General features: G+C 39.9%; 1 protein-coding gene across 2 annotated transcripts in view; it reads left to right on the plus strand.

Moving 5' to 3' along the window:
* Positions 1-22,427, plus strand: part of Rock1 (Rho associated coiled-coil containing protein kinase 1) — a 139,930-nt gene that overhangs the window by 78,885 nt on the left and 38,618 nt on the right. For both annotated transcript variants that reach the window (XM_038329667.2, XM_038329666.2), the window contains exons 17-18: positions 18,866-18,972; positions 20,963-21,113. In XM_038329667.2, coding sequence (XP_038185595.1) covers positions 18,866-18,972; positions 20,963-21,113 — 258 coding nt within the window. The remainder of the gene's footprint in view (positions 1-18,865; positions 18,973-20,962; positions 21,114-22,427) is intronic.

The following is a 22,427-nucleotide window of genomic DNA, read 5'->3' on the forward strand; positions in this document are numbered from 1 at the left end:
TCCAGTTAAAGCCAGCACCATTTGTTTTTTGTTTTTTTTTTTTTTTTTGGTTTTTTATATTTAAAAATTTCCATCTCCTCCCCTCTTCCTCCCCCTTCTCTCCCATCCCCTTCACCAATACCCCCCTCCCTCCCTCTTCAGGCCAAGGAACCATTGGGGTTCCCTACTCTATGTTAAGACCAAGGTCCTCCCAACTCTCCCCATGTCCAGGAAGGTGATCAACCAAGCTGAGAAAGCTCCCACAGAGCCTGTTCATGCAGAAGAGTCAAAGCTCAGCACCTTTGTCCTTAGCTTCTCAGTCAGCCTCCACCGTCGGCCACATTCAGAGAGTCTGGTTTGGTCGCATGTTCCATCAGTCCCAATCCAACTGGAGTTGGTGATCTCCCGTTAGTTCTGTCCCACCGTCTCCATGAGTGAACGCACCCCTCACGGTCCTGACTTTCTTTCTCATGTTCTCTCTCCTTCTGCTCCTCATCAGGACATTGGGAGCTCAGTCCAGTGCTCCAATGTGGGGCTCAGTCATTTCCTTCATCTATCGCCAGGTGGAGGTTCTATGGTGATATGCAAGAAATTCATCAGTATGGCTAAAGGAACTGGCCTTTTCAGGCTCCCTCTCCTCAGCTGCCCAAGGAACTAACTGGGGGCGTCTCCCTGGAAACCTGGGAACCCCTCTAGAGTCAAGTCTCTTGACAACCTTCACACGGGTCCCTTAATTAAGATATATGCTTCCCTGCTCCCATATCCACCCTTCCTGTATCCCAAGCATCCCATTCCTCCGAGCACCCCCCATTCCCCCTTCACGCTTTTCTCTCCCCATCTTCCCTTGGCCCCGTCTCGTCCCACCCTCAAGTTCCCAATTTTTGTCTGGAGATCATGTCTACTTCCAATATCCAATATAGAGGATTACTATATCTTTTGGGGGCGGGTTCACCTTCTTATTATCTTCTCAAGGATCCCGAATTATAGGCTCAATGTCCTTTAATTATGGCTAGAAACCAATTATGAGTGAGTACATCCCATGTTCATCTTTTTGGGTCTGGGTTACCTCACTCAGAATAGTGTTTTCTATTTCCATCCATTTGCATGCAAAATTCAAGATGTCATTGTATTTACCGCTGAGTAGTATTCTAACATGTATATCTTCCACAGTTTCTTCATCCATTCTTCCACTGAAGGGCATCTAGGTTGTTTCCACGATCTGGCTATTACAAATAATGCTGCGATGAACATAGTTGAGCATATGCTTTTGTAGTATGATTGGGCATCTCTTGGGTAGATTCCCAATAGTGGAATTGCTGGGTCCTGGGGTAGGTTGATCCTGAATTTCCTGAGAAACCGCCACACTGCTTTCCAAAGTGGTTGCACAAGTGTGCATTCCCACCAGCAATGGATGAGTGTACCCCTTACCCCACAACCTCTCCAGCAAAGGTTATTGGTGTTTTGGATTTTAGCCAATCTGACAGGTGTAAGATGATATCTCAAAGTTGTTTTGATTTGCATTTCCCTGATAGCTAGGGAGGTTGAGCATGCCCTTAAGTGTCTTTTGGCCATTTGAACTTCTTCTGTTGAGAATTCTCTGTTCAGTTCAGCGCCCCATTTTTTAATTGTGTTAATTAGCATTTTAAAGTCTAGTCTCTTGAGTTCCTTACATATTTTAGAGATCAGACCTTTGTCAGTTGCAGGGTTGGTGAAGATCTTTTCCCAGTCAGTAGGCTGCCTTTGTGTCTTAGTGACAGTGTCCTTTGCTTTACAGAAGCTGCTCAGCTTCAGGGGGTCCCATTTATTCAATGTTGCCCTTAATGTCTGTGCAGCTGGGGTTATACGTAGGAAACACTCTCCTGTGCCCATTTGTTGTACAGCACTTCCCACTTTCTCCTCTATCAAGCTCAGTGTGTTCAGATTAATATTGAGGTCTTTAATCCATTTGGACTTGAGTTTTGTGCATGGTGATAGACACGGATCTACTTTCATTCTTCTACAGGTTGACATCCAGTTATGCCAGCACCATTTGTTGAAGATGCCCTCTTTCTTCCATTGTGTACTTTTGGCTCCTTTATCAAAAATCAGGTGTTCGTAGGTTTGTGGTTTAAGATCCGGGTCTTCTATACGATTCCATTGGTCAACTTCTCTGTTTTTATGCCAATACCAAGCTGTTTTCAATACTGTAGCTTTGTAATAGAGTTTGAAGTCAGGGATGGTAATGCCTCCAGAAGTACCTTTATTGTATAAGATTGTTTTGGCTATCCTGGGTTTCTTGTTTTTCCATATAAAGTTGATTATTATCCTCGCAATATCTGTGAAGAATTTTAATGGGACCTTGATGGGGATTGCATTGAATCTATAGATTGCTTTTGGTAGAATTGCCATTTTTACTATGTTGATCCTCCCAATCCACGAGCAGGGGAGATCCTTCCATTTTCTGGAATCCTCTTCAATTTCTTTCTTCAAAAACTTAAAGTTCTTGTCAAATAAATCCTTTACTTCCTTGTTTAGAGTTACTCCCAGATATCTTATGCTATTTGTGGCTATTGTGAAAGGTGATACTTCTCTGATTTCCCTCTCTGCTTCCTTATCCTTTGTGTATAGGAGGGCAACTGATTTTTTCGAGTTGATCTTGTAGCCTGCCACGTTACTGAAGGAGTTTATCAGCTGTTGGAGTTCTTTGGTGGAGTTTTTGGGGTCGCTTATGTACACTATCATATCATCTGCAAATAACGAAAGTTTAACTTCTTCCTTTCCAAATTGAATCCCCTTGATTCCCTTATGTTGTCTTATTGCTATTGCTAGAACTTCAAGCAGTATATTGAAGAGATAAGGAGAGAGTGGACAGCCTTGTCGTGTTCCTGAATTTAGTGGGATAGCCTTGAGTTTCTCTCCGTTTAATTTGATGTTAGCTGTAAGCTTGCTGTAAATAGCTTTTATTATATTTAGGAATGACCCTTGTATCCCTAATCTCTCCAGGACCTTTATCATAAATCGGTGTTGAATTTTGTCAAATGCTTTTTCAGCATCTAATGAGATGACCATATGGATTTTTTTCCTTCAGTTTATTTATATGATGGATTACATTGATAGATTTTCGTATGTTGAACCAGCCCTGCATCTCTGGGATGAAGCCTACTTGATCATAGTGGATAATTTTTCTAATGTGTTCTTGGATTCGGTTTGCCAGTATTTTATTGAGAATTTTTGCTTCAATGTTCATTAGTGAGATTGGCCTGTAATTCTCTTTCTTGGTTGAGTCTTTCTGTGGTTTAGGTATCAGGGTAACTGTAACTTCATAGAAGGAATTTGGCAGTGACTCTTGTGTTTCTATATTATGAAATACCTTAAGGAGTATAGGTATTAGGTCTTCTTGGAAGTTCTGATAGAATTCCGCATTGAAACCATCTGGTCCTGGGCTCTTTTTGGTAGGGAGGTTTCTGATAACAGTTTCTAATTCTTCGCGATTAACAGGACTATTTAGAGCATTTACCTGGTCCTGGTTTAGCTTTGGTATATGGTATTTATCTAAAAATCTGTCCGTTTCTTTTACATTTTCCAATTTTGTGGCATACAGGCTTTTGTCGTAAGATCTAATGATTCTCTGTATCTGTGGTTGTGTCCCCCTTTTCATTTCTGATCTTATTAATTTGCGTGTTCTCCCTCTGCCATTTGATTAGTTTGGCTAAGGGTTTGTCAATCTTGTTGACTTTCTCCAAAAACCAGCTTTTTGTTTCATTGATTCTTTGGATTGTTTTCTGTGTTTCTATTTTGTTGATTTCTGCCCTCAGTTTGATTATTTCCAGTCTTCTACTTCTCCTAGGTGAGTCTGCTTCTTTTTTTTTCCAGAGCTTTCAGGTGTGCTGTTAAGTCACCAATGAGTGCTTTCTCCGTTTTCTTTAAGTGGGCACTTAGTGCTATGAACTTTCCTCTTAGCACTGCTTTCATTGTGTCCCATAGGTTTGAGTATGTTGTGTCTTTGTTTTCATTAAATTCAAGAAAGACTTTAATTTCTTTCTTTATTTCTTCCTTGACCCAGATGTGGTTCAGTAGTTGACTGCTCCGTTTCCATGAGTTTGTGGGCTTTCTGGGGGTAGCATTGTTGTTGATTTCTAATTTTAATCTATGGTGATCCGATAAGACACAGGTGGTTACTAATATTTTTTTGTAACTGTGGAAGTTTGCTTTGTTACCAAGTATATGGTCAATTTTCATAAAGGTTCCATGATGCTCACCTTCTTGGACCTGGGGGGAGTTGGGAAGACCTTGGAGTCAACATAGTGTAGAGAACCATGATGGCTGTTTGGCCTCGAGAGGGAGGGAGTAGGGGTGTGGGTGGAGGGGAGGGGAGGGAAGGGGGAGGAGGAGGGGAGGAGATGTCAATTTCTTTTTTTCCTCATGGTTTATTTTTTTTATATTTAAGAATTTCCATCTCCTTCCCTCCTCCTCCCCCCTCCCTCCCCTCCTTCTCCCCCTTCCCTCCCCTCCCCTCCACCCATACCTCCCCTCCCTCCCTCTCAAGGCCAAGGAGCCATCAGGGTTCCCCACTCTATGCTAAGACCAAGGTCCTCCCAACTCCCCCCAGGTCCAGGAAGGTGATCGACCAAGCTGAGAAGGCTCCCACAGAGCCCGTCCATGCAGAAGAATCAGAGCCCAGAGCCATTGTCCTTTGCTTCTCAGTCAGCCCCCGCTGTTGGCCACATGATCCATCAGTCCCATTCCAACTGGAGTTGGTGATCTCCCATTAGTTCTGTCCCACCGTCTCCATGAGTGAACGCACCCCTCTCGTTCCTGACTTTCTCCCTCATGTTCTCGCTCCTTCTGCTCCTCATCAGGACCTTGGGAGCTCAGTCCAGTGCTCCAATGTGGGGCTCAGTCACCTTCCCCATCTGTCGCCAGCTGGAGGTTCCCTCACGGTCCTGACTTTCTTTCTCATGTTCTCTCTCCTTCTGCTCCCCATCAGGACCTTGGGAGCTCAGTCCGGTGCTCCAATGTGGGGCTCTGTCATTTTCTTCATCTAACGTCAGGTGGAGGTTCTATGGTGATATGCAAGAAATTCATCAGTATGGCTATAGGAACTGGCCTTTTCAGGCTCCCTCTCCTCAGCTGCCCAAGGAACTAACTGGGGGCGTCTCCCTGGAAACCTGGGAACCCCTCTAGGGTCAAGTCTCTTGACAACCCTCAGGTAGCTCCTTAAATTAAGATATATGCTTCCCTGCTCCCATATCCACCCTTCCTATATCCCAAGCACCCCATTCCTCCGAGCTCCCCCCATTCTCCCCTTCACACTTTTCTCTCCCCATCTTCCCTTGGCCCAGTCTCGCCCAACCCTCAAGTTCCCAATTTTGCCTGGCGATCGTGTCTACTTCCAATATCCAGGAGGATTACTATATCTTTTTTTGGGAGTTCACCTTCTTATTATCTTCTCAAGGATCCCAGATTTATAGGCTCGATGTCCTTTAATTATGGCTAGAAACCGATTATGAGTGAGTACATCCCATGTTCATCTTTTTGGGTCTGGGTTACCTCACTCAGAATAGTGTTTTCTATTTCCATCAATTTGCCTGCAAAATTCAAGATGTCATTGTTTTTTACCGCTGAGTAGTATTCTAGCATGTATATATTCCACAGTTTCTTCATCCATTCTTCCACTGAAGGGCATCTAGGTTGTTTCCAGGATCTGGCTATTACAAATAATGCTGCTATGAACATAGATGAGCACATGCTTTTGTTGTATGATTGGGCATCTCTTGGGTAGATTCCCAATAGTGGAATTGCTGGGTCCTGGGGTAGGTTGATCCCGAATTTCCTGAGAAACCGCCACACTGCTTTCCAAAGTGGTTGCACAAGTGTGCATTCCCACCAGCAATGGATGAGTGTACCCTTGACCCCACAACCTCTCCAGCAAAGGTTATTATTGGTGTTTTGGATTTTAGCCAATCTGACAGGTGTAAGATGATATCTCAAAGTTGTTTTGATTTGCATTTCCCTGATAGCTAGGGAGGTTGAGCATGACCTTAAGTGTCTTTTGGCCATTCGAACTTCTTCTGTTGAGAATTCTCTGTTCAGTTCAGCACCCCATTTTTTAATTGGGTTAATTGGCATTTTACCATCTAGTCTCTTGAGTTCCTTATATATTTTAGAGATCAGACCTTTGTCAGTTGCAGGGTTGGTGAAGATCTTTTCCCAGTCAGTAGGCTGCCTTTGTGTCTTAGTGACAATGTCCTTTGCTTTACAGAAGCTGCTCAACTTCAGGAGGTCCCATTTATTCAATGTTGCCCTTAATGTCTGTGCAGCTGGGGTTATGCGCAGGAAACGGTTCCCTGTGCCCATTTGTTGTAGAGTACTTCCCACTTTCTCCTCTATCAAGCTCAATGTGTTCAGATTAATATTGAGGTCTTTAATCCATTTGGACTTGAGTTTTGTGCATGGTGATAGACACGGATCTACTTTCATTCTTCTACAGGTTGACATCCAGTTATGCCAGCACCATTTGTTGAAGATGCCCTCTTTCTTCCATTGTGTACTTTTGGCTCCTTTATCAAAAATCAGGTGTTCGTAGGTTTGTGGTTTAAGATCCGGGTCTTCTATACGATTCCATTGGTCAACTTCTCTGTTTTTATGCCAATACCAAGCTGTTTTCAATACTGTAGCTTTGTAATAGAGTTTGAAGTCAGGGATGGTAATGCCTCCAGAAGAACTTTTATTGTATAAGATTTTTTTGGCTATCCTGGGTTTCTTGTTTTTCCATATAAAGTTGATTATTGTCCTCTCAATCTCTGTGAAGAATTTTAATGGGACCTTGATTGGGATTGCATTGAATCTATAGATTGCTTTTGGTAGAATTGCCATTTTTACTATGTTGATCCTCCCAATCCACGAGCAGGGGAGATCCTTCCATTTTCTGGTATCCTCTTCAATTTCTTTCTTCAAAGACTTAAAGTTCTTGTCAAATAAATCCTTCACTTCCTTGGTTAGAGATACTCCCAGATATCTTATGCTATTTGTGGCTATTGTGAAAGATGATACTTCTCTGATTTCCCTCTCTGCTTCCTTATCCTTTGTGTATAGGAGGGCGACTGATTTTTTGGAGTTGATCTTGTAACCTGCCACGTTACTGAAGGAGTTTATCAGCTGTAGGAGTTCTTTGGTGGAGTTTTTGGGGTCGCTTATGTATACTATCATATCATCTGCAAATAATGAAAGTTTAACTTCTTCCTTTCCAAATTGAATCCCCTTGATTCCCTTATGTTGTCTTATTGCTATTGCTAGAACTTCAAGCACTATATTGAAGAGATAAGGAGAGAGTGGACAGCCTTGTCGTGTTCCTGAATTTAGTGGGATAGCCTTGAGTTTCTCTCCGTTTAATTTGATGTTAGCTGTCGGCTTGCTGTAAATAGCTTTTATTATATTTAGGAATGACCCTTGTATCCCTAATCTCTCCAAGACCTTTATCATAAAAGGGTGCTGAATTTTGTCAAATGCTTTTTCAGCATCTAATGAGATGACCATATGGTTTTGCTTAATTTTCAAGGATTCTGAGTCTAGGGGCTAGGGAGATGGCCCACTTGTTAAAGTAATTGCTGCACAAGTGTAAGTGCCTGAGTTTAATCCCTGGAATCCATATTAAAAACAAAATGGTGTAGGGTAGAATGTGTTTGCAGTCTCAGAGCTGGGAAAGTGGAGACAGTTAGGCAGCCTAGCCTAATCAGCCAGCTCCTGGACAATTAGAAGTCCCAGGAAGCTGAGGCACAACACCCAGAAATATACACTCTTGTGCATCCACTCACATAAAATACCCATTCACATACACTTGACTTTTCCCATACATCTTTCTTTTGTTTTAAGTAAATGGTATTTCAGTTTTGGGGAGCAAGCCTGATGCTTCTGAATGTCCACGACTGCCCCATCTCACCACAAGAATTATCAGAACTCTCAGAAGTCACTGCCATTTTTATTCCAAAATACACTTACTAGCCACTAGGAGTCCTCTCCACCCCCACCCCACCCCCCTTTTTGTGGTTTTTCAAGACAGGGTTTCTCTGTAGTTCTGACTGTCCTGGAACGTTCTCTGTAGAACAAGCTAGCCTCAGACTCACAGAAATCAGCCTGCCTCTGCCTCCCAAGTACTGAGATCAAAGGTGTGCGCCACCACTGCCCAGCAAGTGTTTCCTTTTTAAAATATCACTGCACTGAACACCATATCTCACATTTGGACTTGCAGTATTCCCCAGATAGACTCCTTGCTTCCTTCCATGTTTGTTTTGCAACAACCTCTTCTTTTATTTGCTTGCTTGTCTATTTTTAAAAATGGATTATTTCTTAATGTGTATGTAGGTTTTTGCCTGCGTATTTGTCTGTGCACCACTTGAATGCCTGGTGCCCTCAAACACCAGAAAAGCATCAGATCTCCTAGCACTGGAGTTATAAGTAGTTGTGAGTCACCATGTAGTACTGGCTATCGAACCCAGGTCCTTGGGAAGAGCAGCTAGTGCTTTTAAGTGATGAGCATCAGAGATTGGCATTTGGGGAGTCCAAGGCAGCTAGAATTTGTGGAATGTAATTTGTGAAAAAGATTCTTTTCCAACAGAATCACCTTGGTTCCTATATCATAAATGAACTGACTATGTGTCTTTTTTTCAACTTTCTATTCTCCATTCCTTACCTTCTATCTATTGTGACAGCTTTTCTATGGTTATTTTTACTACTGAGCTCTATCTCCACCCATGATTTGTTTTTTGATGTTATTGTCAATGGTATTTAAATTTTTATTTTCTAAGTATTTGATAATGAACAAAAATATAATTGTTTTTTTATTTATTTACCTATTTACTTTTGGCATTTTGAGATAGGTTTTCTCTACATTGCCTTGGCTGTCCTGGAACTCACTGTATAGACCAGGTTGACCTTGAACTTCCAGTGATCTGTCTGCCTCTGCTGGAATTAAAGGTGTACACAATGATACCTAGACCTATACTCTTTTTTTAAATACTGGCCTTGTTAAATTCACTTATTAAATTTAGTAATTTTTGTGAAATAACTTGTATGTTTCTGTAAAAGCAATCAGGTTGTCTATGAATAAAGATACTTTTACTAATTTATTTTTTTATATTTGTTACATTTATTCCATTGTTTGCAGGGAATATATTATATAAGACTATAATGCTTTGGAAATTTCTGGAGACTTATTTTATGACTTATCCTATGGTCCATTCTGGTACATGCTCCAAATGCTAAAATGTTCCAAATACTCCAAATGTTTTTCTTTCATCTGGCACTTAGTGTTTCTTTTTTTTTTTTTTTTTTTTTTTTTTGGTTTTTCGAGACAGGGTTTCCCTGTGGTTTCTAGAGCCTGTCCTGGAACTAGCTCTTGCAGACCAGGCTCACTTAGTGTTTCTTATGAAGAATTATCCACCATTTATATCCTTAGCTGTTGGGGACCCTTCCCCAACCTCCTCGGTTATGGATGACCCTGGGTAGTGCTACAGAAACTAGGACACAGGGGATGCAGAGTAGGAGATACAACTGCATACTTTATTGCAAAGCCAGTACTCTTTTTATAATACTCAAATCATGATTCAACTAGGTTCCCATAATACATGAAAATAGTTTCATAGACTAGTAACTTGGTTGCAAATAATTTCAAGAGCTTCGTGCCCTAGCTAATCTAAACAAAAAGCTCAGTGTAAAAACACCTCATCAGTGGTGGGGAAGTTCAGCCAATCACATTCTGTTTAGGGTGTGTCCCCCTGGGGCCAAGTAAAACAGACAAAAGATCCAGGTGCACTTGCTTCACCCTCTTTTGTTGCCTGCGCTCCTGGATCACTAAAACCCTGGTTTTGTAAGTTTTCCTTTCTTCCGTTTATTAAAGCTAAATATTTTATATTAAGCTAGTCTGGTTAATTCTAACTACTGATCGACCATGCCCCTTCATATCAGAAGACAAACCACAACCTAATCAGAGCCTTTGAACTACAGTGCACATCTGTGTTCTCAAGGACTGACCATTGGCAAGGCACTCTACTGATGGGAGAGGTTTGCCTCCTCCCTATTTGGTTTGCCAAGCCTATCAGCAAGAATACTACCTCAAGTCTCCTTTGCACAGAGTTTCTATGCAGTTCAAAACCAGTCCTCTACACTTAGCACAAATGATTCCATGATGGAAGTACCATTCAGGCTGTAAAACTCAGCATGTAAATAACACAACCTGCCAAAACAAAAGCAAATGATGGCAATTTTTAATAAAAAAATAAATAAACTGGAAAAAAAAGAGGAAAAAAAAAAGAACCAAAAAAACATAAAAAAAAAAAAAAGGTTACATGAGCCGCAGAGAAGAAGGTATATTCTTTCCTATTTGGGTGGAATGTTCTATAGATGTCAGTTACGTCCATTTGGTTCATTACCTCCATTAAGTCTTTAATTTCTCTGTTAGGTTTCTGTCTGATTGACCTGTCCATTGGTGAGAGAGGAGTGTTGAAGTCTCCAACTATTAGTGTGTGTGGTTTGATGGCTGCCTTGAGTTCTAGAAGTGTTTCTTTTACATAAGTGGGAGCTTTTATATTAGGGGCATAGATATTCAGGATTGAGACTTCATTCTGAAGGATTTTTCCTGTTATGAGTATAAAGTGTCCCTTTCCATGTCTTCTGATTGATTTTAGTTTGAAGTCAACTTTGTTAGAAATTAGTATGGCCACACCGGCTTGTTTCTTAGGTCCATTTGCTTGATAAACCTTTTCCCAACCCTTTACTCTGAGTAGGTGTCTGTCTTTGTGGTTGAGGTGTGTTTCTTGTAAACAGCAGAATGTTGGATCCTGTTTTCGTATCCAATCTCTTAGGCTGTGTCTTTTTATAGGTGAATTGGGTCCATTGATATTAAGTGATATTAATGACCAGTGGTTGTTAACTCCGGTCATTTTTTTGTAGTAGAGTTTGTGTGTTTCCCTTCTTCTAGTTGTGCTGGTGAAGGGTTGCTAGATGCCTGAGTTATTGTGGGCATTGTTGGACTCCTTGGTTTGTGATTTTCCTTCTATTACTTTCTGCAAGGCTGGATTTGTTGCTACGTATTGTTTAAATCTGTTTTTGTCCTGGAATATCTTGTTTTCTCCATCGATGGTGAATGCAAGCTTTGCTGGGTATGGTAGTCTAGGCTTGCATCCATGTTCCCTTAGTGTCTGTAGGACATCTATCCAAGCTCTTCTGGCTTTCCTGGTGTCCATTGAGAAATCAGGTGTAATTCTGATAGGTTTCCCTTTATATGTTACTTGACCTTATTCCTTTGCAGCTCTTAATATCTGTTCTTTATTCTGTATGTTTTGTGTTTTGATTATTATATGGCGTGGGGATGCTTTCTTTTGATTCAGTCTATTTGGTGTTCTGTAGGCTTCTTGTACCTTCATAGGAACATCCTTCTTTAGGTTGGGGAAGTTTTCTTCTATAATTTTGTTGAATATGTTTTCTGGGCCTTTGAGTTGTAATTCTTCTCCTTCTTCTAACCCAATTATTCTTAGGTTTGGTCTTTTTATGGTGTCCCAGATTTCCTGGATGTTTTGTGTTAAGAATTTGTTAGATTTGTTTAGTTCTTTAATCTGTGAATTTATTTCTTCTATAGTATCTTCAGAGTCCGAGATTCTTTCTTCCATCTCTTGTATTCGGTTGGAAATACTTGTCTCTGAAGTTTCTGTTCGTTTACTCAGAGTTTCCATTTCCAATCTTCCCTCAGATTGTGTTTTCTTCATTACCTCCATTTCATTTATCAGGTTTCCCTTACCTGTTTGATTGCTTTTTCTTGTTTTGGTATCTTTGAGAGATTTATTTATTTCATCTACCTTTTTGTTTGTCATCTCCATTTCTTTATGGCAGTTTTTTACCTCCTGTTTGTCCTCTGTTATTTTCATAAAGTACTGTTTAAGGTCGGATTCTTCTATATCTTCTGGGGTAGGGTGTTCAATTCTTGTTGTTTCGGGATGTCTCGATTGTGGTGATGTCATGTTGCCTTTCATGTTGTTGGAGGAGTTCTTGCATTGGCGCCTGCCCATCTCTTCCTTCAAATGGAGCCTGGAGGCGCTTGGTGTCCTAGACCAATCTTTGCTGTGACTGAATCTGGTTGGATCTCCTCAGTGCCAGAGCAGGACCTATTCCTTGCGGCACAATCTGAAGAAGTCCTCACTCCCATGCAGGAATCCTCAGGCCTGCCTGGAGGCCAGAGTCTGACCCCTTTGGGTGGATGTCCTTAGTACAGGAGCAGGACACCTGAAAACACTAGGGAAGGCAGTCCAAATCGAACTCCAGTGCACCGGATCAGGGATTCCAGGCAGCCCAGGGAAGCTGCCCAGACAAAAGGGCCAAGGTGGGGGCAGGGCGGGATGGAATATCACACAGTGAACCTGACAATCTGAAGGAGCCCGCACTCCTCAGCAGGAATCCTCAGACCTGCCTGGAGGCCAGAGTCTGACCCCTTTTGGGTGGATGGCCTTAGTACAGGAGCAGGACACCTGAATACACTAGGGAAGGCTTGGGAGAGGCAGGGATGTGAGAAACAAAGACAAGCCTGCAGAGGGAGCTGGGGGAGGGGGGTCTGTGCTCTCTTCCAGGGCAGGTTGCCCCAGGGTTGCACCCACTCACCAATCCAGATGGAACTCCAGGGCCAGCACCATTTGTTAAATGGCTTTCTTTTTTCCATTTGATATTTTTTGCTTCTTTGTCAAAAATCAAGTGTTTGAAGGTGTGTGGATTAATATCCGGGTCTTTGATTCAGTTCCATTTGTCCTCCTGTCAGTTCTTATGCCAATACCAGGCTGTTTTCAGTACTTGTAGCTCTGTAGTAGAGTTTGAAGTCAGGGATTGTCATGCCTCCAGAAGTTCTTTTATTATATACGATTGTTTTGGCTATTCTGCGTTTTTTTTGCTATTCAATATGAAGTCGAATATTATTCTTTCGAGATCTGTGAAGAAATTTACTGGGATTTTGATGAGTCATTGCTTTTGGTAAGATTGCTATGTTACCATTTTTACTATGTTAATTCTGTCTACTAATGAGCATGGGAGATCTTTCAACTCTCTGGTTTTTTTTTTTCTTCTAAGATTTAAAGTTCTTGTCTTACAAGTCTTCCATTTGTTTGGTTATTTACTCGGGGATATTTTATGCTATTTGTGGCTGTTGTGAAGGGTGATGTTTCTCTGATTTCTTCCTCAGACCATTTATCATCTGTGTACAGTAGTGCTACTGATTTTTTTGAGTTAATCTTGTATTCTGCTATATGACTAAAAGTGTTTATGAGTTATAGAAATTCCTTGGTAGAGTTTTTGGGATCACTTATGTAAACCATCATATATCATCAGTAAATAGTGAGAGTTTGACTTCTTTTCCAATTTGTTTTTCCTTGACCTCCTTTTGGTGTCGTATTGCTCTAGATAGGCCCTCAAGAACTATATTGAATAGATATGGATAGAGTGAACAACCTTGTCTTGTTCCTCATTTCAGTGGATTCGCTGGGAATTTCTCTCCATTTAGTTTGATGTTGCTGTTGGCTTGCTGTATATTGCCTTTATTACGTTTAGGTATGTTCCTTGTATTCCTGCTCTATCCATGACCTTTATCATGAAGGGATGTTGTATTTTGTCAACATCTTTTTTGGCATCTAATGAGATGATCATGTGGTCTTTATTTTTCAGCTTGTTTATATGGTGGATTATGTTGACAGATTTTCATATGTTGAGCCATCCCTCCACCTCTGGGATAAAGCTGACTTGATCATGATGGATGATGGTTCTGATGTGTTCTTGGATTCGATTTGCATCAATGTTCATGAGTGAGATTGGTCTGTAATCCTCTTTCTTAGTAATGTCTTTCTGTGGTTTTGGTATCAGGGTAATTGTAGCCTCATAAAAAGAGTTTGGCAATGTTCCTTCTGTTTCTATTGTGTGGGATAATTTGAGGACTATTGATAATTAGTTCTTGTTTGAAAGTCTTATAGACTTCTGAGCTGAAACCATCTGGTGCTGGGCTCTTTTTTTTTTTGGTTGGGAGACTTTTGTTGACTATTTCTATTTCTTTGGCAGTTATAGGTCTGTTTACTTTGCTTATCTGTCTTGATTTAATTTTGGTAAGTGATATTTATCCAGAAAGTTGTCCAATTCCTTTAAGTTTTCCAATTTTGTGGAGTACAGGTTTTCAAAATATGACCTGTTGATTCTCTGTATTTCCTCCGTGTCTGTTGTTATGTCCCCCTTTTCATTTCTGATTTTGTTAATTTGGATATTGTCTCTCTGCCTTTTGATTAGTTTGGATAAAGGTTTTTTTATTTTGTTGATTTTCTCGAAGAACCAACTCTTTGTTTATTGATTCTTTGTATTGTTTTCTTTGTTTCTATTTTGTTGACTTCAGCTCTCAATTTGATTATTCCCTACAGTCTAGTTCTCTTGGTTGAGTTTGCTTCTTTTTATTCTAACGTGTTCAAATTTTAATTCACTAGTGTGGGATTTTTCCGGCTTCTTTATGTAAGCATTTAGTGCTATCAACTTGCCTCTTAACACTGCTTTCATTGTGTTCCATAAATTTGGGTATGATATGTGGTCATTTTCATTGAATTTTAGGAAGCCTTTAATTTCTCCTTTTATTTCTTTCTTGACCCATTGATGATTCAGGCGAGCATTGTTTAATTTTCATGTGTTTGTGGGTTTTCTGGAATTGGTATTGCTGTTGACTTCTAGTTTTAAACCATAGTGATCTGATAAGATACATGGGGTTATTCCAATTTTTTTGTATTTGTTGAGGTTTGTTTTGTTACCGAGTATATGGTCAGTTTTTGAGAAGGTTCCATGAGGTGCTGAGAAGAAGGTATATTCTTTTCTGTTTTGGATAGGATATTCTATAAATGTTTGTTAAGTCCATTTGAGTCATAACATCTGTTATTTTCCTTATTTCTTTGTTAATATTTCGTCTGACTGACCTGTCCAGTGGTGAGAGTGTGTGAGGACTCACGTCTGTCCCCGCAAAGATCTCTGGTTCCTGCCTACTCCCTTGGAGGTCCCAGATTCACACCCAGACCTGCAGAGGTCCTAGACTCCTGCCCAGACCCACAGGGGTCCTGGCTTAGGTCGACTCACCTTAATGTCCCGGATTCAGGTCCAGACCTGCAGCTTTCTCTAGCTCTGGCTCACTTGCTCAGCGGTTATTCCCCTGTACCTGCTCTTGTAGATTTCGCTGTCTCAGGTCTGCTCTTGCCCAGGTTGCAGTAAATGTCCTGCCACTGGATCTGCTCCTGCTCCTGTGGAGCTCGCTTTCTCAGGCCCACTCCTACCTAGGTGGCTGGTTCAGTCTCCCTTCTGTGGAACACATCACCTCAGGCCTGCCCAGGCCTAGGTCTCTGGGACAGTTCTACTTCCGCAAATGACCCTAGTCTGGATCCACTCCTGCTCTCGTGGAGTTCACTGTCTGGCGCCTGCTCTTGTCCCGGTCACTGGTTCAGTCTACCCTTCACTTTTTAATCTTTAAATTTTGTTTTTAATTATTTGCAGGCTAGGGATCAAACTTAGGGTTTTAGTCATACTAATCTACCACATAAACTATAATTCCAGTCCTGTTCTTTAATTTGTGTTTAAAAATCTATAAAGTGTCTAATTTAGCCACTTTTTTTTTTCTTTTTGATTTTTGGGTTTTTTTTGTTTGTTTGTTTTGGTTTGGTTTTTTGTTGTTTGTTTGTTTGTTTTTGTTTTTCGAGACAGGGTTTTCTCTTTGTCCTAACTGTCCTGGAACTAGCTATTATAGACCAGGCTGGCTTTAAATTCAGAGATCACCCGCCTCTGCCTTCTGAGTCCCGGGATTAAGGGCATGTGCCACCACTGCCCAGCTATTAATTGCTTTTTTAACAGAATCTTTTAGATATTAGTTAAAGTTCTTTAAGAAAAATTTATAGTATGGTTATATGCTTGTCCTTTTCGTTGCTTATTTTGTGGTCATTCTTTACTCGTGACATAATCCCATTTTTATTTTTGTTTTGCCTGAAACCATCTCAGTATGTGATGGCCTGAGAACTCACAGAGTTCTGCCTGTTGAGATATCCCATTCTGAATTTGCTGACTTCACCCACTGACATAATTTGTGTTGTCCCACACTCACAGTACTGGACTTTGGGATTTAGATCCAGTGACTCACGTTTCTTAGGTAGGGCTTGAACAAGAAACTTAATAATAGTTAGATATAAGGAAACACATGAAGTCTTTTTTTTTTTAAATTTTTAGCCGCTGGTGGCTGCCCAGTTCTTCCTTTTCTTAGGCATTTACAAAACAGTGCCCATCATTGTTGTCAGAAGGTTGTACAACTGTCTCCTCTAACTAGTTCTAAAGTTTCTTCATTAACTTCTAAGCACATTTCATCCATTAAACTGTCTTTCTTTTTTCCACTTCTGTCTAGTCACCGGAAGCCACTGATTTTATCTCTGAATTTACTTTATATTCTGTAGGCATCATGTAATGTGTGATTTTTTTTTTGCATGAGTCTTCTTTTGTGTACTGTAATGTTTTTTAATGTTTGTAACATGTATTAGTATCTCATTAAAGTCTTTTGTATGTTACTACTACAGCTTTTATATCCATTCTCCTGTTGGTAAAGCTTCAGATTGCTTTCACCTTTTTGCTATTGTAAATAACAGTGTTGTGAACAAACATTAATTTACAACTATATTTGCCATCTGTGTTCTTTTGGATTTATATTTAGGTGTGAAATTGCTGGGTCATATAGTAATTCATTGCTTAACTTTTGTGGGACTGCTAAACTGTTTTCTCCAGTGGCTGAACCATTTCATTTTCTTTATGTCAAGGAATTGGTATTCTTATTTTTCCACGTTGTTAACACTAGATATGAAGTCATATTACTGCAGTTTTCATTTTTAGTTCCTAATGAGTAATGATGTTGAGCATCTGATGCCTAGTTGTTTTAGCATCATTTGTCTAAGTGGTTGGTTTTTGTGTATGTGTCGTGAGAGGAAGGGGAGTGTGTATACATGTTCACATGTGGAGTCTAGAACATATTTCTCAGTCCCTGTTCCTTCCTCTTTTAATCACTTTGATACTTTTATTAAATATTGATTGTCTGTGATTGAAATGTAGTTGAGTAGTTGCCTCGTGTTCATGCATAAGGCCCTAGGTCTAATCCCTTGGACTGGAAAAAAAACGAATGAATGAAAAAGAAAGGGGGGGAAATTATCTTTAATAAATGAATGGGAGCTGGGCAGTGGTGACTCACACCTTTAATCCCAGCACTTGGGAGGCAGAGGCAGGTGGATCTCTATGAGTTCCAGGACAGCCTGGTCTACAAGAGCAAGTTCCAGGAGAGGTTCCAAAGCTACAGAGAAACCCTGTTTTGAAAAACAACAACAACAACAAAAGAATAAATAAATGGATTTGTCTGGGGAGGCAGCACAATGGCCAGTGGGTAAAGTACCTGCGTTCAGATCCCTAGTACCCATGTAAGCACCTGTGCGGAAGTGCATTATGTGTGAGCTGAGTCCCAGCATGAACAGAGAGAAGCAGATATCCAGGGGCTCACTGGCCAGCCATTGTAGCTGAAATAAAATAAATGAACTGCAAGTTCAGTAAGAGACGTGTTTTAAGAAAGTAACGTAGAGAAGGAATTGAGGAAGATACCTGGTATCAACTCATGGCCTCTACCCTTCACCTGCACTGCACACAGATGTGTACTTGGCACACAAGCACTCAATTCTCTCTCCCTACCCCTCAGCGTATGGCTTCATTTCTGTTTGTATTCTGCCATATGCCAGCACCACATGTTTGGATCACTGTAGTTTTATAGCAGGTTTTGAAATTTGGGGGTTTGTTACTGGTCTTCCACAGTATTATTTTAGCTGTTCCTTGCAGTTCATAGTTAGCTTTTCTATTTATGCAGAACATACTTTTGGAATTTTAATAGGGCCACATGTCTTTGTTGATTGTTTTAAATATTGTCATGTCATAGGACTTCCAATCTATGAATGCAGTCTATTTCCTTTTATATTTATCATTGTTTTGAAGTTTTATTGTGTTTTGTGTTTCATTTGGTTTTGAGACAAGGTCTGGTTATGTAGCCTTCTTGAACTGCTGAGCTCAAACAACCTTGCCTCAATTTACTGGTTGGCTGAAATTAGAATCATCTTCCTCTGGACCTGGGTTAACAATGCACTTTAGTTTTTAGTGAATAAGCCTTGCTCTTCCTTGGTTAAAAGTCTTTCTAGGCCAGCGGTTCTCAGCCTATGGTTTGTGATCTCTTTGAGGGTCGAACAACTCTTTTATGAAGAATTGAACAACCATTTTATGTGGGTCACCTAAGACAATAGAAAAAACACAGATTTACATTATGTCGAACAACTCTTTTATGAAGAATTGAACAACCATTTTACGTGGGTCACCTAAGACAATAGGAAAACACAGATTTACATTATGATTCATAACAGTAGCAAAATTTCATTTATGAAGCAGCAATAAAAGTAGTTTTATGTTTGGGGTCACCACAACATGAAGGACTGTATTAAAGGATTGCAGCATTAGGAAGGTTGAGAACCACTGGGCTAGAGAATGGTTCAGCAACTATTAGCATTTGCTGCTCTTTCAAAGGACTTGGGCTAAGTTAAGTCATCAGCACCCATCTGACACCTTAGAACTGTCTCTAACTCCAGTCCCAGTAGACGCAATTCCTCCTTTTGGCCTCTATGGGCACTGCAACACAATTGGGATACAACACTAATGCATACTCATAAACTAAAAATTCAAAACTGAACATTAACAAGCACCCAGAAGTCCTCCACACTCCTCACTCCCCCCCAAAAAAAATCCACAATTCTGATTTATAATACCGTAAGTTTTACTTTTTAACCTTTTTCGCTTTTCATAGCGCGAATAACATCTTTACAAGAGGAGGTGAAGCATCTCAAATATAATCTTGAAAGAGTGGAAGGAGAAAGAAAAGAGGCTCAGGACATGCTTAATCATTCTGAAAAGGTGAGTGACTTACTGTCCTAATTATGATATATTATGGTTGTCAAAGGTTATAAGATAGTTTATAGCATTCATTTGTAGTGTTTATAGTTTATTGTGTGGTTGGTTCTTGGTATATGGGAATGTGTATTGATTATTTGGCATCTTGCTACCATATTCTTGTTTGTACCTAAAAAGCTGTGGATGCTTAATAGATAATCACAATACTTTAATTTGGAAATAGCTTTTAATAAGAAAATTGTTTCTAGGGCTAGAGAGATGACTTACTAGTTAAGAGCACTGGCTACTCTTCCAGAGGAGCCAAGTTCAATTCCCAACACCTGTATGGCAACTAATAACTGCCTATAACTTCAGTTCCAGGGGATCCGAAACCCTCACACAAACATACATGCAGGCAAAACACCAATGCACATTAAAAAAGAAAGAAATTGTTCCTAGTTCCTTTGTACATGGGTAAGAGAAAGGTATTAATCCTTTTTATGTTAAATCATCTGAAGAGAAAAAATAAATGACTGGATTGTGTATGTTTATTCCATGTTGTTAGTTTAAAAAAAAAAATAGAAAAGATCAAGGTAATTGTGCACCACCCCAATCTCTCCCTCTCTCTATCCTCACCTCCTTCCTGTAAGATCATGATTCATGGCTCATGTGTGGAGTCAGGACAATTGATGGGGAGGGTCAGTTCCATCTTTCTGCCTATAGCTTTTAAGGATCTAACTAGGGTCCTCAGGCTTAGTGGTCAGTGTCTTTATCCAGCAGTGCCATCTTGCTGGCCCCTGCATTTATTTAGAATTTTATCAAAATTTCACTACTAAGTACTTTGCTAAGGAGAGGATCAAATAATTACTTTATAGATGTAGATCTCACTTTCACTGTTTCCTTTGAAATGACTTCAAAAGCTGCTGCTTTGGTATGTTTTCTATCCCAGAGTATGTTTTTTTCTTTTTGGGTTTTTTGGTTTGGTTGGGTTTTTTTGGTTTTGGTTTTTCGAGACAGAAATATAGAAAGCTGTATCCTGATTATCTAAAGATACTTGTTAACCTTGTCTTTTAAGTAAACCAAATTCAGGGTACATGGTTATGACAAACTACCACACTCAGGCAAGTCATGAGACAGAAAACTTAGCATTGCACTGAAGAAATAAAAAAAAATAATAATGGTAAGTTGCATTACTGACTATACCAAAAGCTCTGCTAAAGACATCACCTAGTGACAGTTAGCGGTGGATCTGTACATATAGGAAATGAAATAACTGAGTTTCCTACAAAGAGAGTTAGTCAGTACAGATCAACCAGACTATTAAGATTCTTAATTTTTAACATTTATTAAAAGCAACAAAAGTACTTATTTAAAAAACATGAAGCACCAGGTCCTAGACAGGGTTTCTCTTTAGCTTTTGGAGCCTGTCCAAGCCTGTCCTGGAACTAGCTCTTGTAGACCAGGATGACCTCGAACTCACAGAGATCCACCTGCCTCTGCCTCCCAAGTGCTGGGATTAAGGGTGTGTGCCACCACCACCTGACCCAAAAGTATGTTTTTAATTTTTCTCTAATATTACATCCCTAACCATAATTTCCCCACTTGCTTTCCTTTCCATCCCTCCCCCCATCTTAGCCCTCTCCCAGAGCTGCTTCTCTGTTTCCTTTCAGAAAAGAACAGGCCTCCCAGGGATATCGGCTGAACGTAGTAGAACAAGTACAGTAAGATTAGGCACATTTTTTAAAGGTTTTTTTTTCTTAAGGCAAGAATTGAATAACAAAATGAAAGATTGTTGCATTCATCTGTAACTGTAGTGTAAAACCATCCTGAACATAACCAACAACAGTACAGGGACCTCTGCATCAACTGTGGTGAATTCTTCTGATGGGAGGGATGGCAGAGAAAAGGGATTATTCAGGTGTCTTTCTCCTGTGAAATGCTGAGGAATGTAAGATTTAATGTGTGCCTCTTGCACAGTTTGTCATATTCCGTGTCTCTCATTTTTAATTTTTAGGAAAAGAATAATTTAGAGATAGATTTGAACTACAAGCTCAAGTCTTTACAACAGAGGTTGGAACAAGAAGTAAATGAACACAAAGTAACTAAAGCGCGTTTAACTGACAAACACCAGTCTATAGAAGAGGCAAAGTCTGTTGCCATGTGTGGTAAGTGTCAATTACATGAATATTTTCTATGATTAGTTTTAAATAATGCTTATACAAACTTGTTTTAGATCAAAACTTCACTTCTGTTGTTAAGAGTATAAGTAAGCATTATTATCTAAGAGAATATCTTTTATTGTCTCTTTTTATCACAACTTTACCTTGTGTAGTTTCCTTATTTTATCTACCATATCTTTACTATAAAAGTTTGTGAAATCATACTAGGCATGCTGACTACCTGTGTGAAATCTTAGCACTGGAAAAGCTAAGGCAAGACAATTGTGACTTTAGGGCTTGGGTCTAAAACAAAACAAAGTTAAGATGTGTTACATTTGTTTATGTTATGGAATATTACTTTAGGCAAAGACGTGTTATGTTTGTTATGTAAAGATGTGTTACTTTTGTTTATGCTGCTTTTGTTTAATTCTGTAAAGCTTTGTGCTGTTTTACCTTGCCTGCCTAAGGCACCTTAATGGTCTAATAAAAATTGAATGGCCAATAGCTAGGCAGAGGGTGGATAGGTAGGGCCGGCGGGCAGAGAGAATAATTCGGGGGAGGAATCTAGGCTCAGAAGAGAACAAAAGAAGAGGAGAGAACAAGGCAGAAAGAAAGGAAGACACACAGGGCCAGCTAGACAGGCAGCTGCCAACCAAGCAGACATAGAGTAAGACATACAGAATGAAAGAAAAGTAAAAATCCCCAAGACGGATAAAGAGAAACAGGTTAAATATAAATTATAAGAGCTAGCAAGAAATAAGCATAAGATAGGCCAAGCATTCGTAACTAATAATAAGTATGTCATGATTTGGGAGCTGATTGGTGGCCCAAAAGAAAGCGTGCTACTTTCCAAAGTGGTGGACTATTCTTTTCTCCCAGTTTTGGTTTGTTTGATTTGTTTTGTTTTGTTTTTAATCTATCCCTTGATTTTTCTTCATTATCTACTCTGGACCTTACTGTTACTTAGCTTGGCTGCTTTTTTTTTTTTTTCCTTCGATTTTTTTATTCCTTTATAGTTGCTTTGCTTTATAGCTTCCAGTCACAGTTCTAGTTTAGATCAATCCATTGCCTCATTTTATTATCACTTCAGTTGTACCTAAGATCAGTGTTAGGCCATTGTATTATCTTCAACTACAGTTTTAATTTATATTCTTAAAAGACTAATCTTGTGATCTGGAGACTGCTTTGGGAAAAAAAAGGAACAATGGAAGTAGGATAATCTATTAGAAAGTTATAGGCTCTGTCCACTGGTGGTAAGCAGAAAGCAAAGAAGCAGAAGTACAAAGGACAAAAATGTGATGGAAGGAGGACTGAAAAGGA

Source organism: Arvicola amphibius, chromosome 5, assembly GCF_903992535.2.
Source record: "Arvicola amphibius chromosome 5, mArvAmp1.2, whole genome shotgun sequence".
In the NCBI taxonomy this organism is placed as follows: domain Eukaryota; kingdom Metazoa; phylum Chordata; class Mammalia; order Rodentia; family Cricetidae; genus Arvicola; species Arvicola amphibius.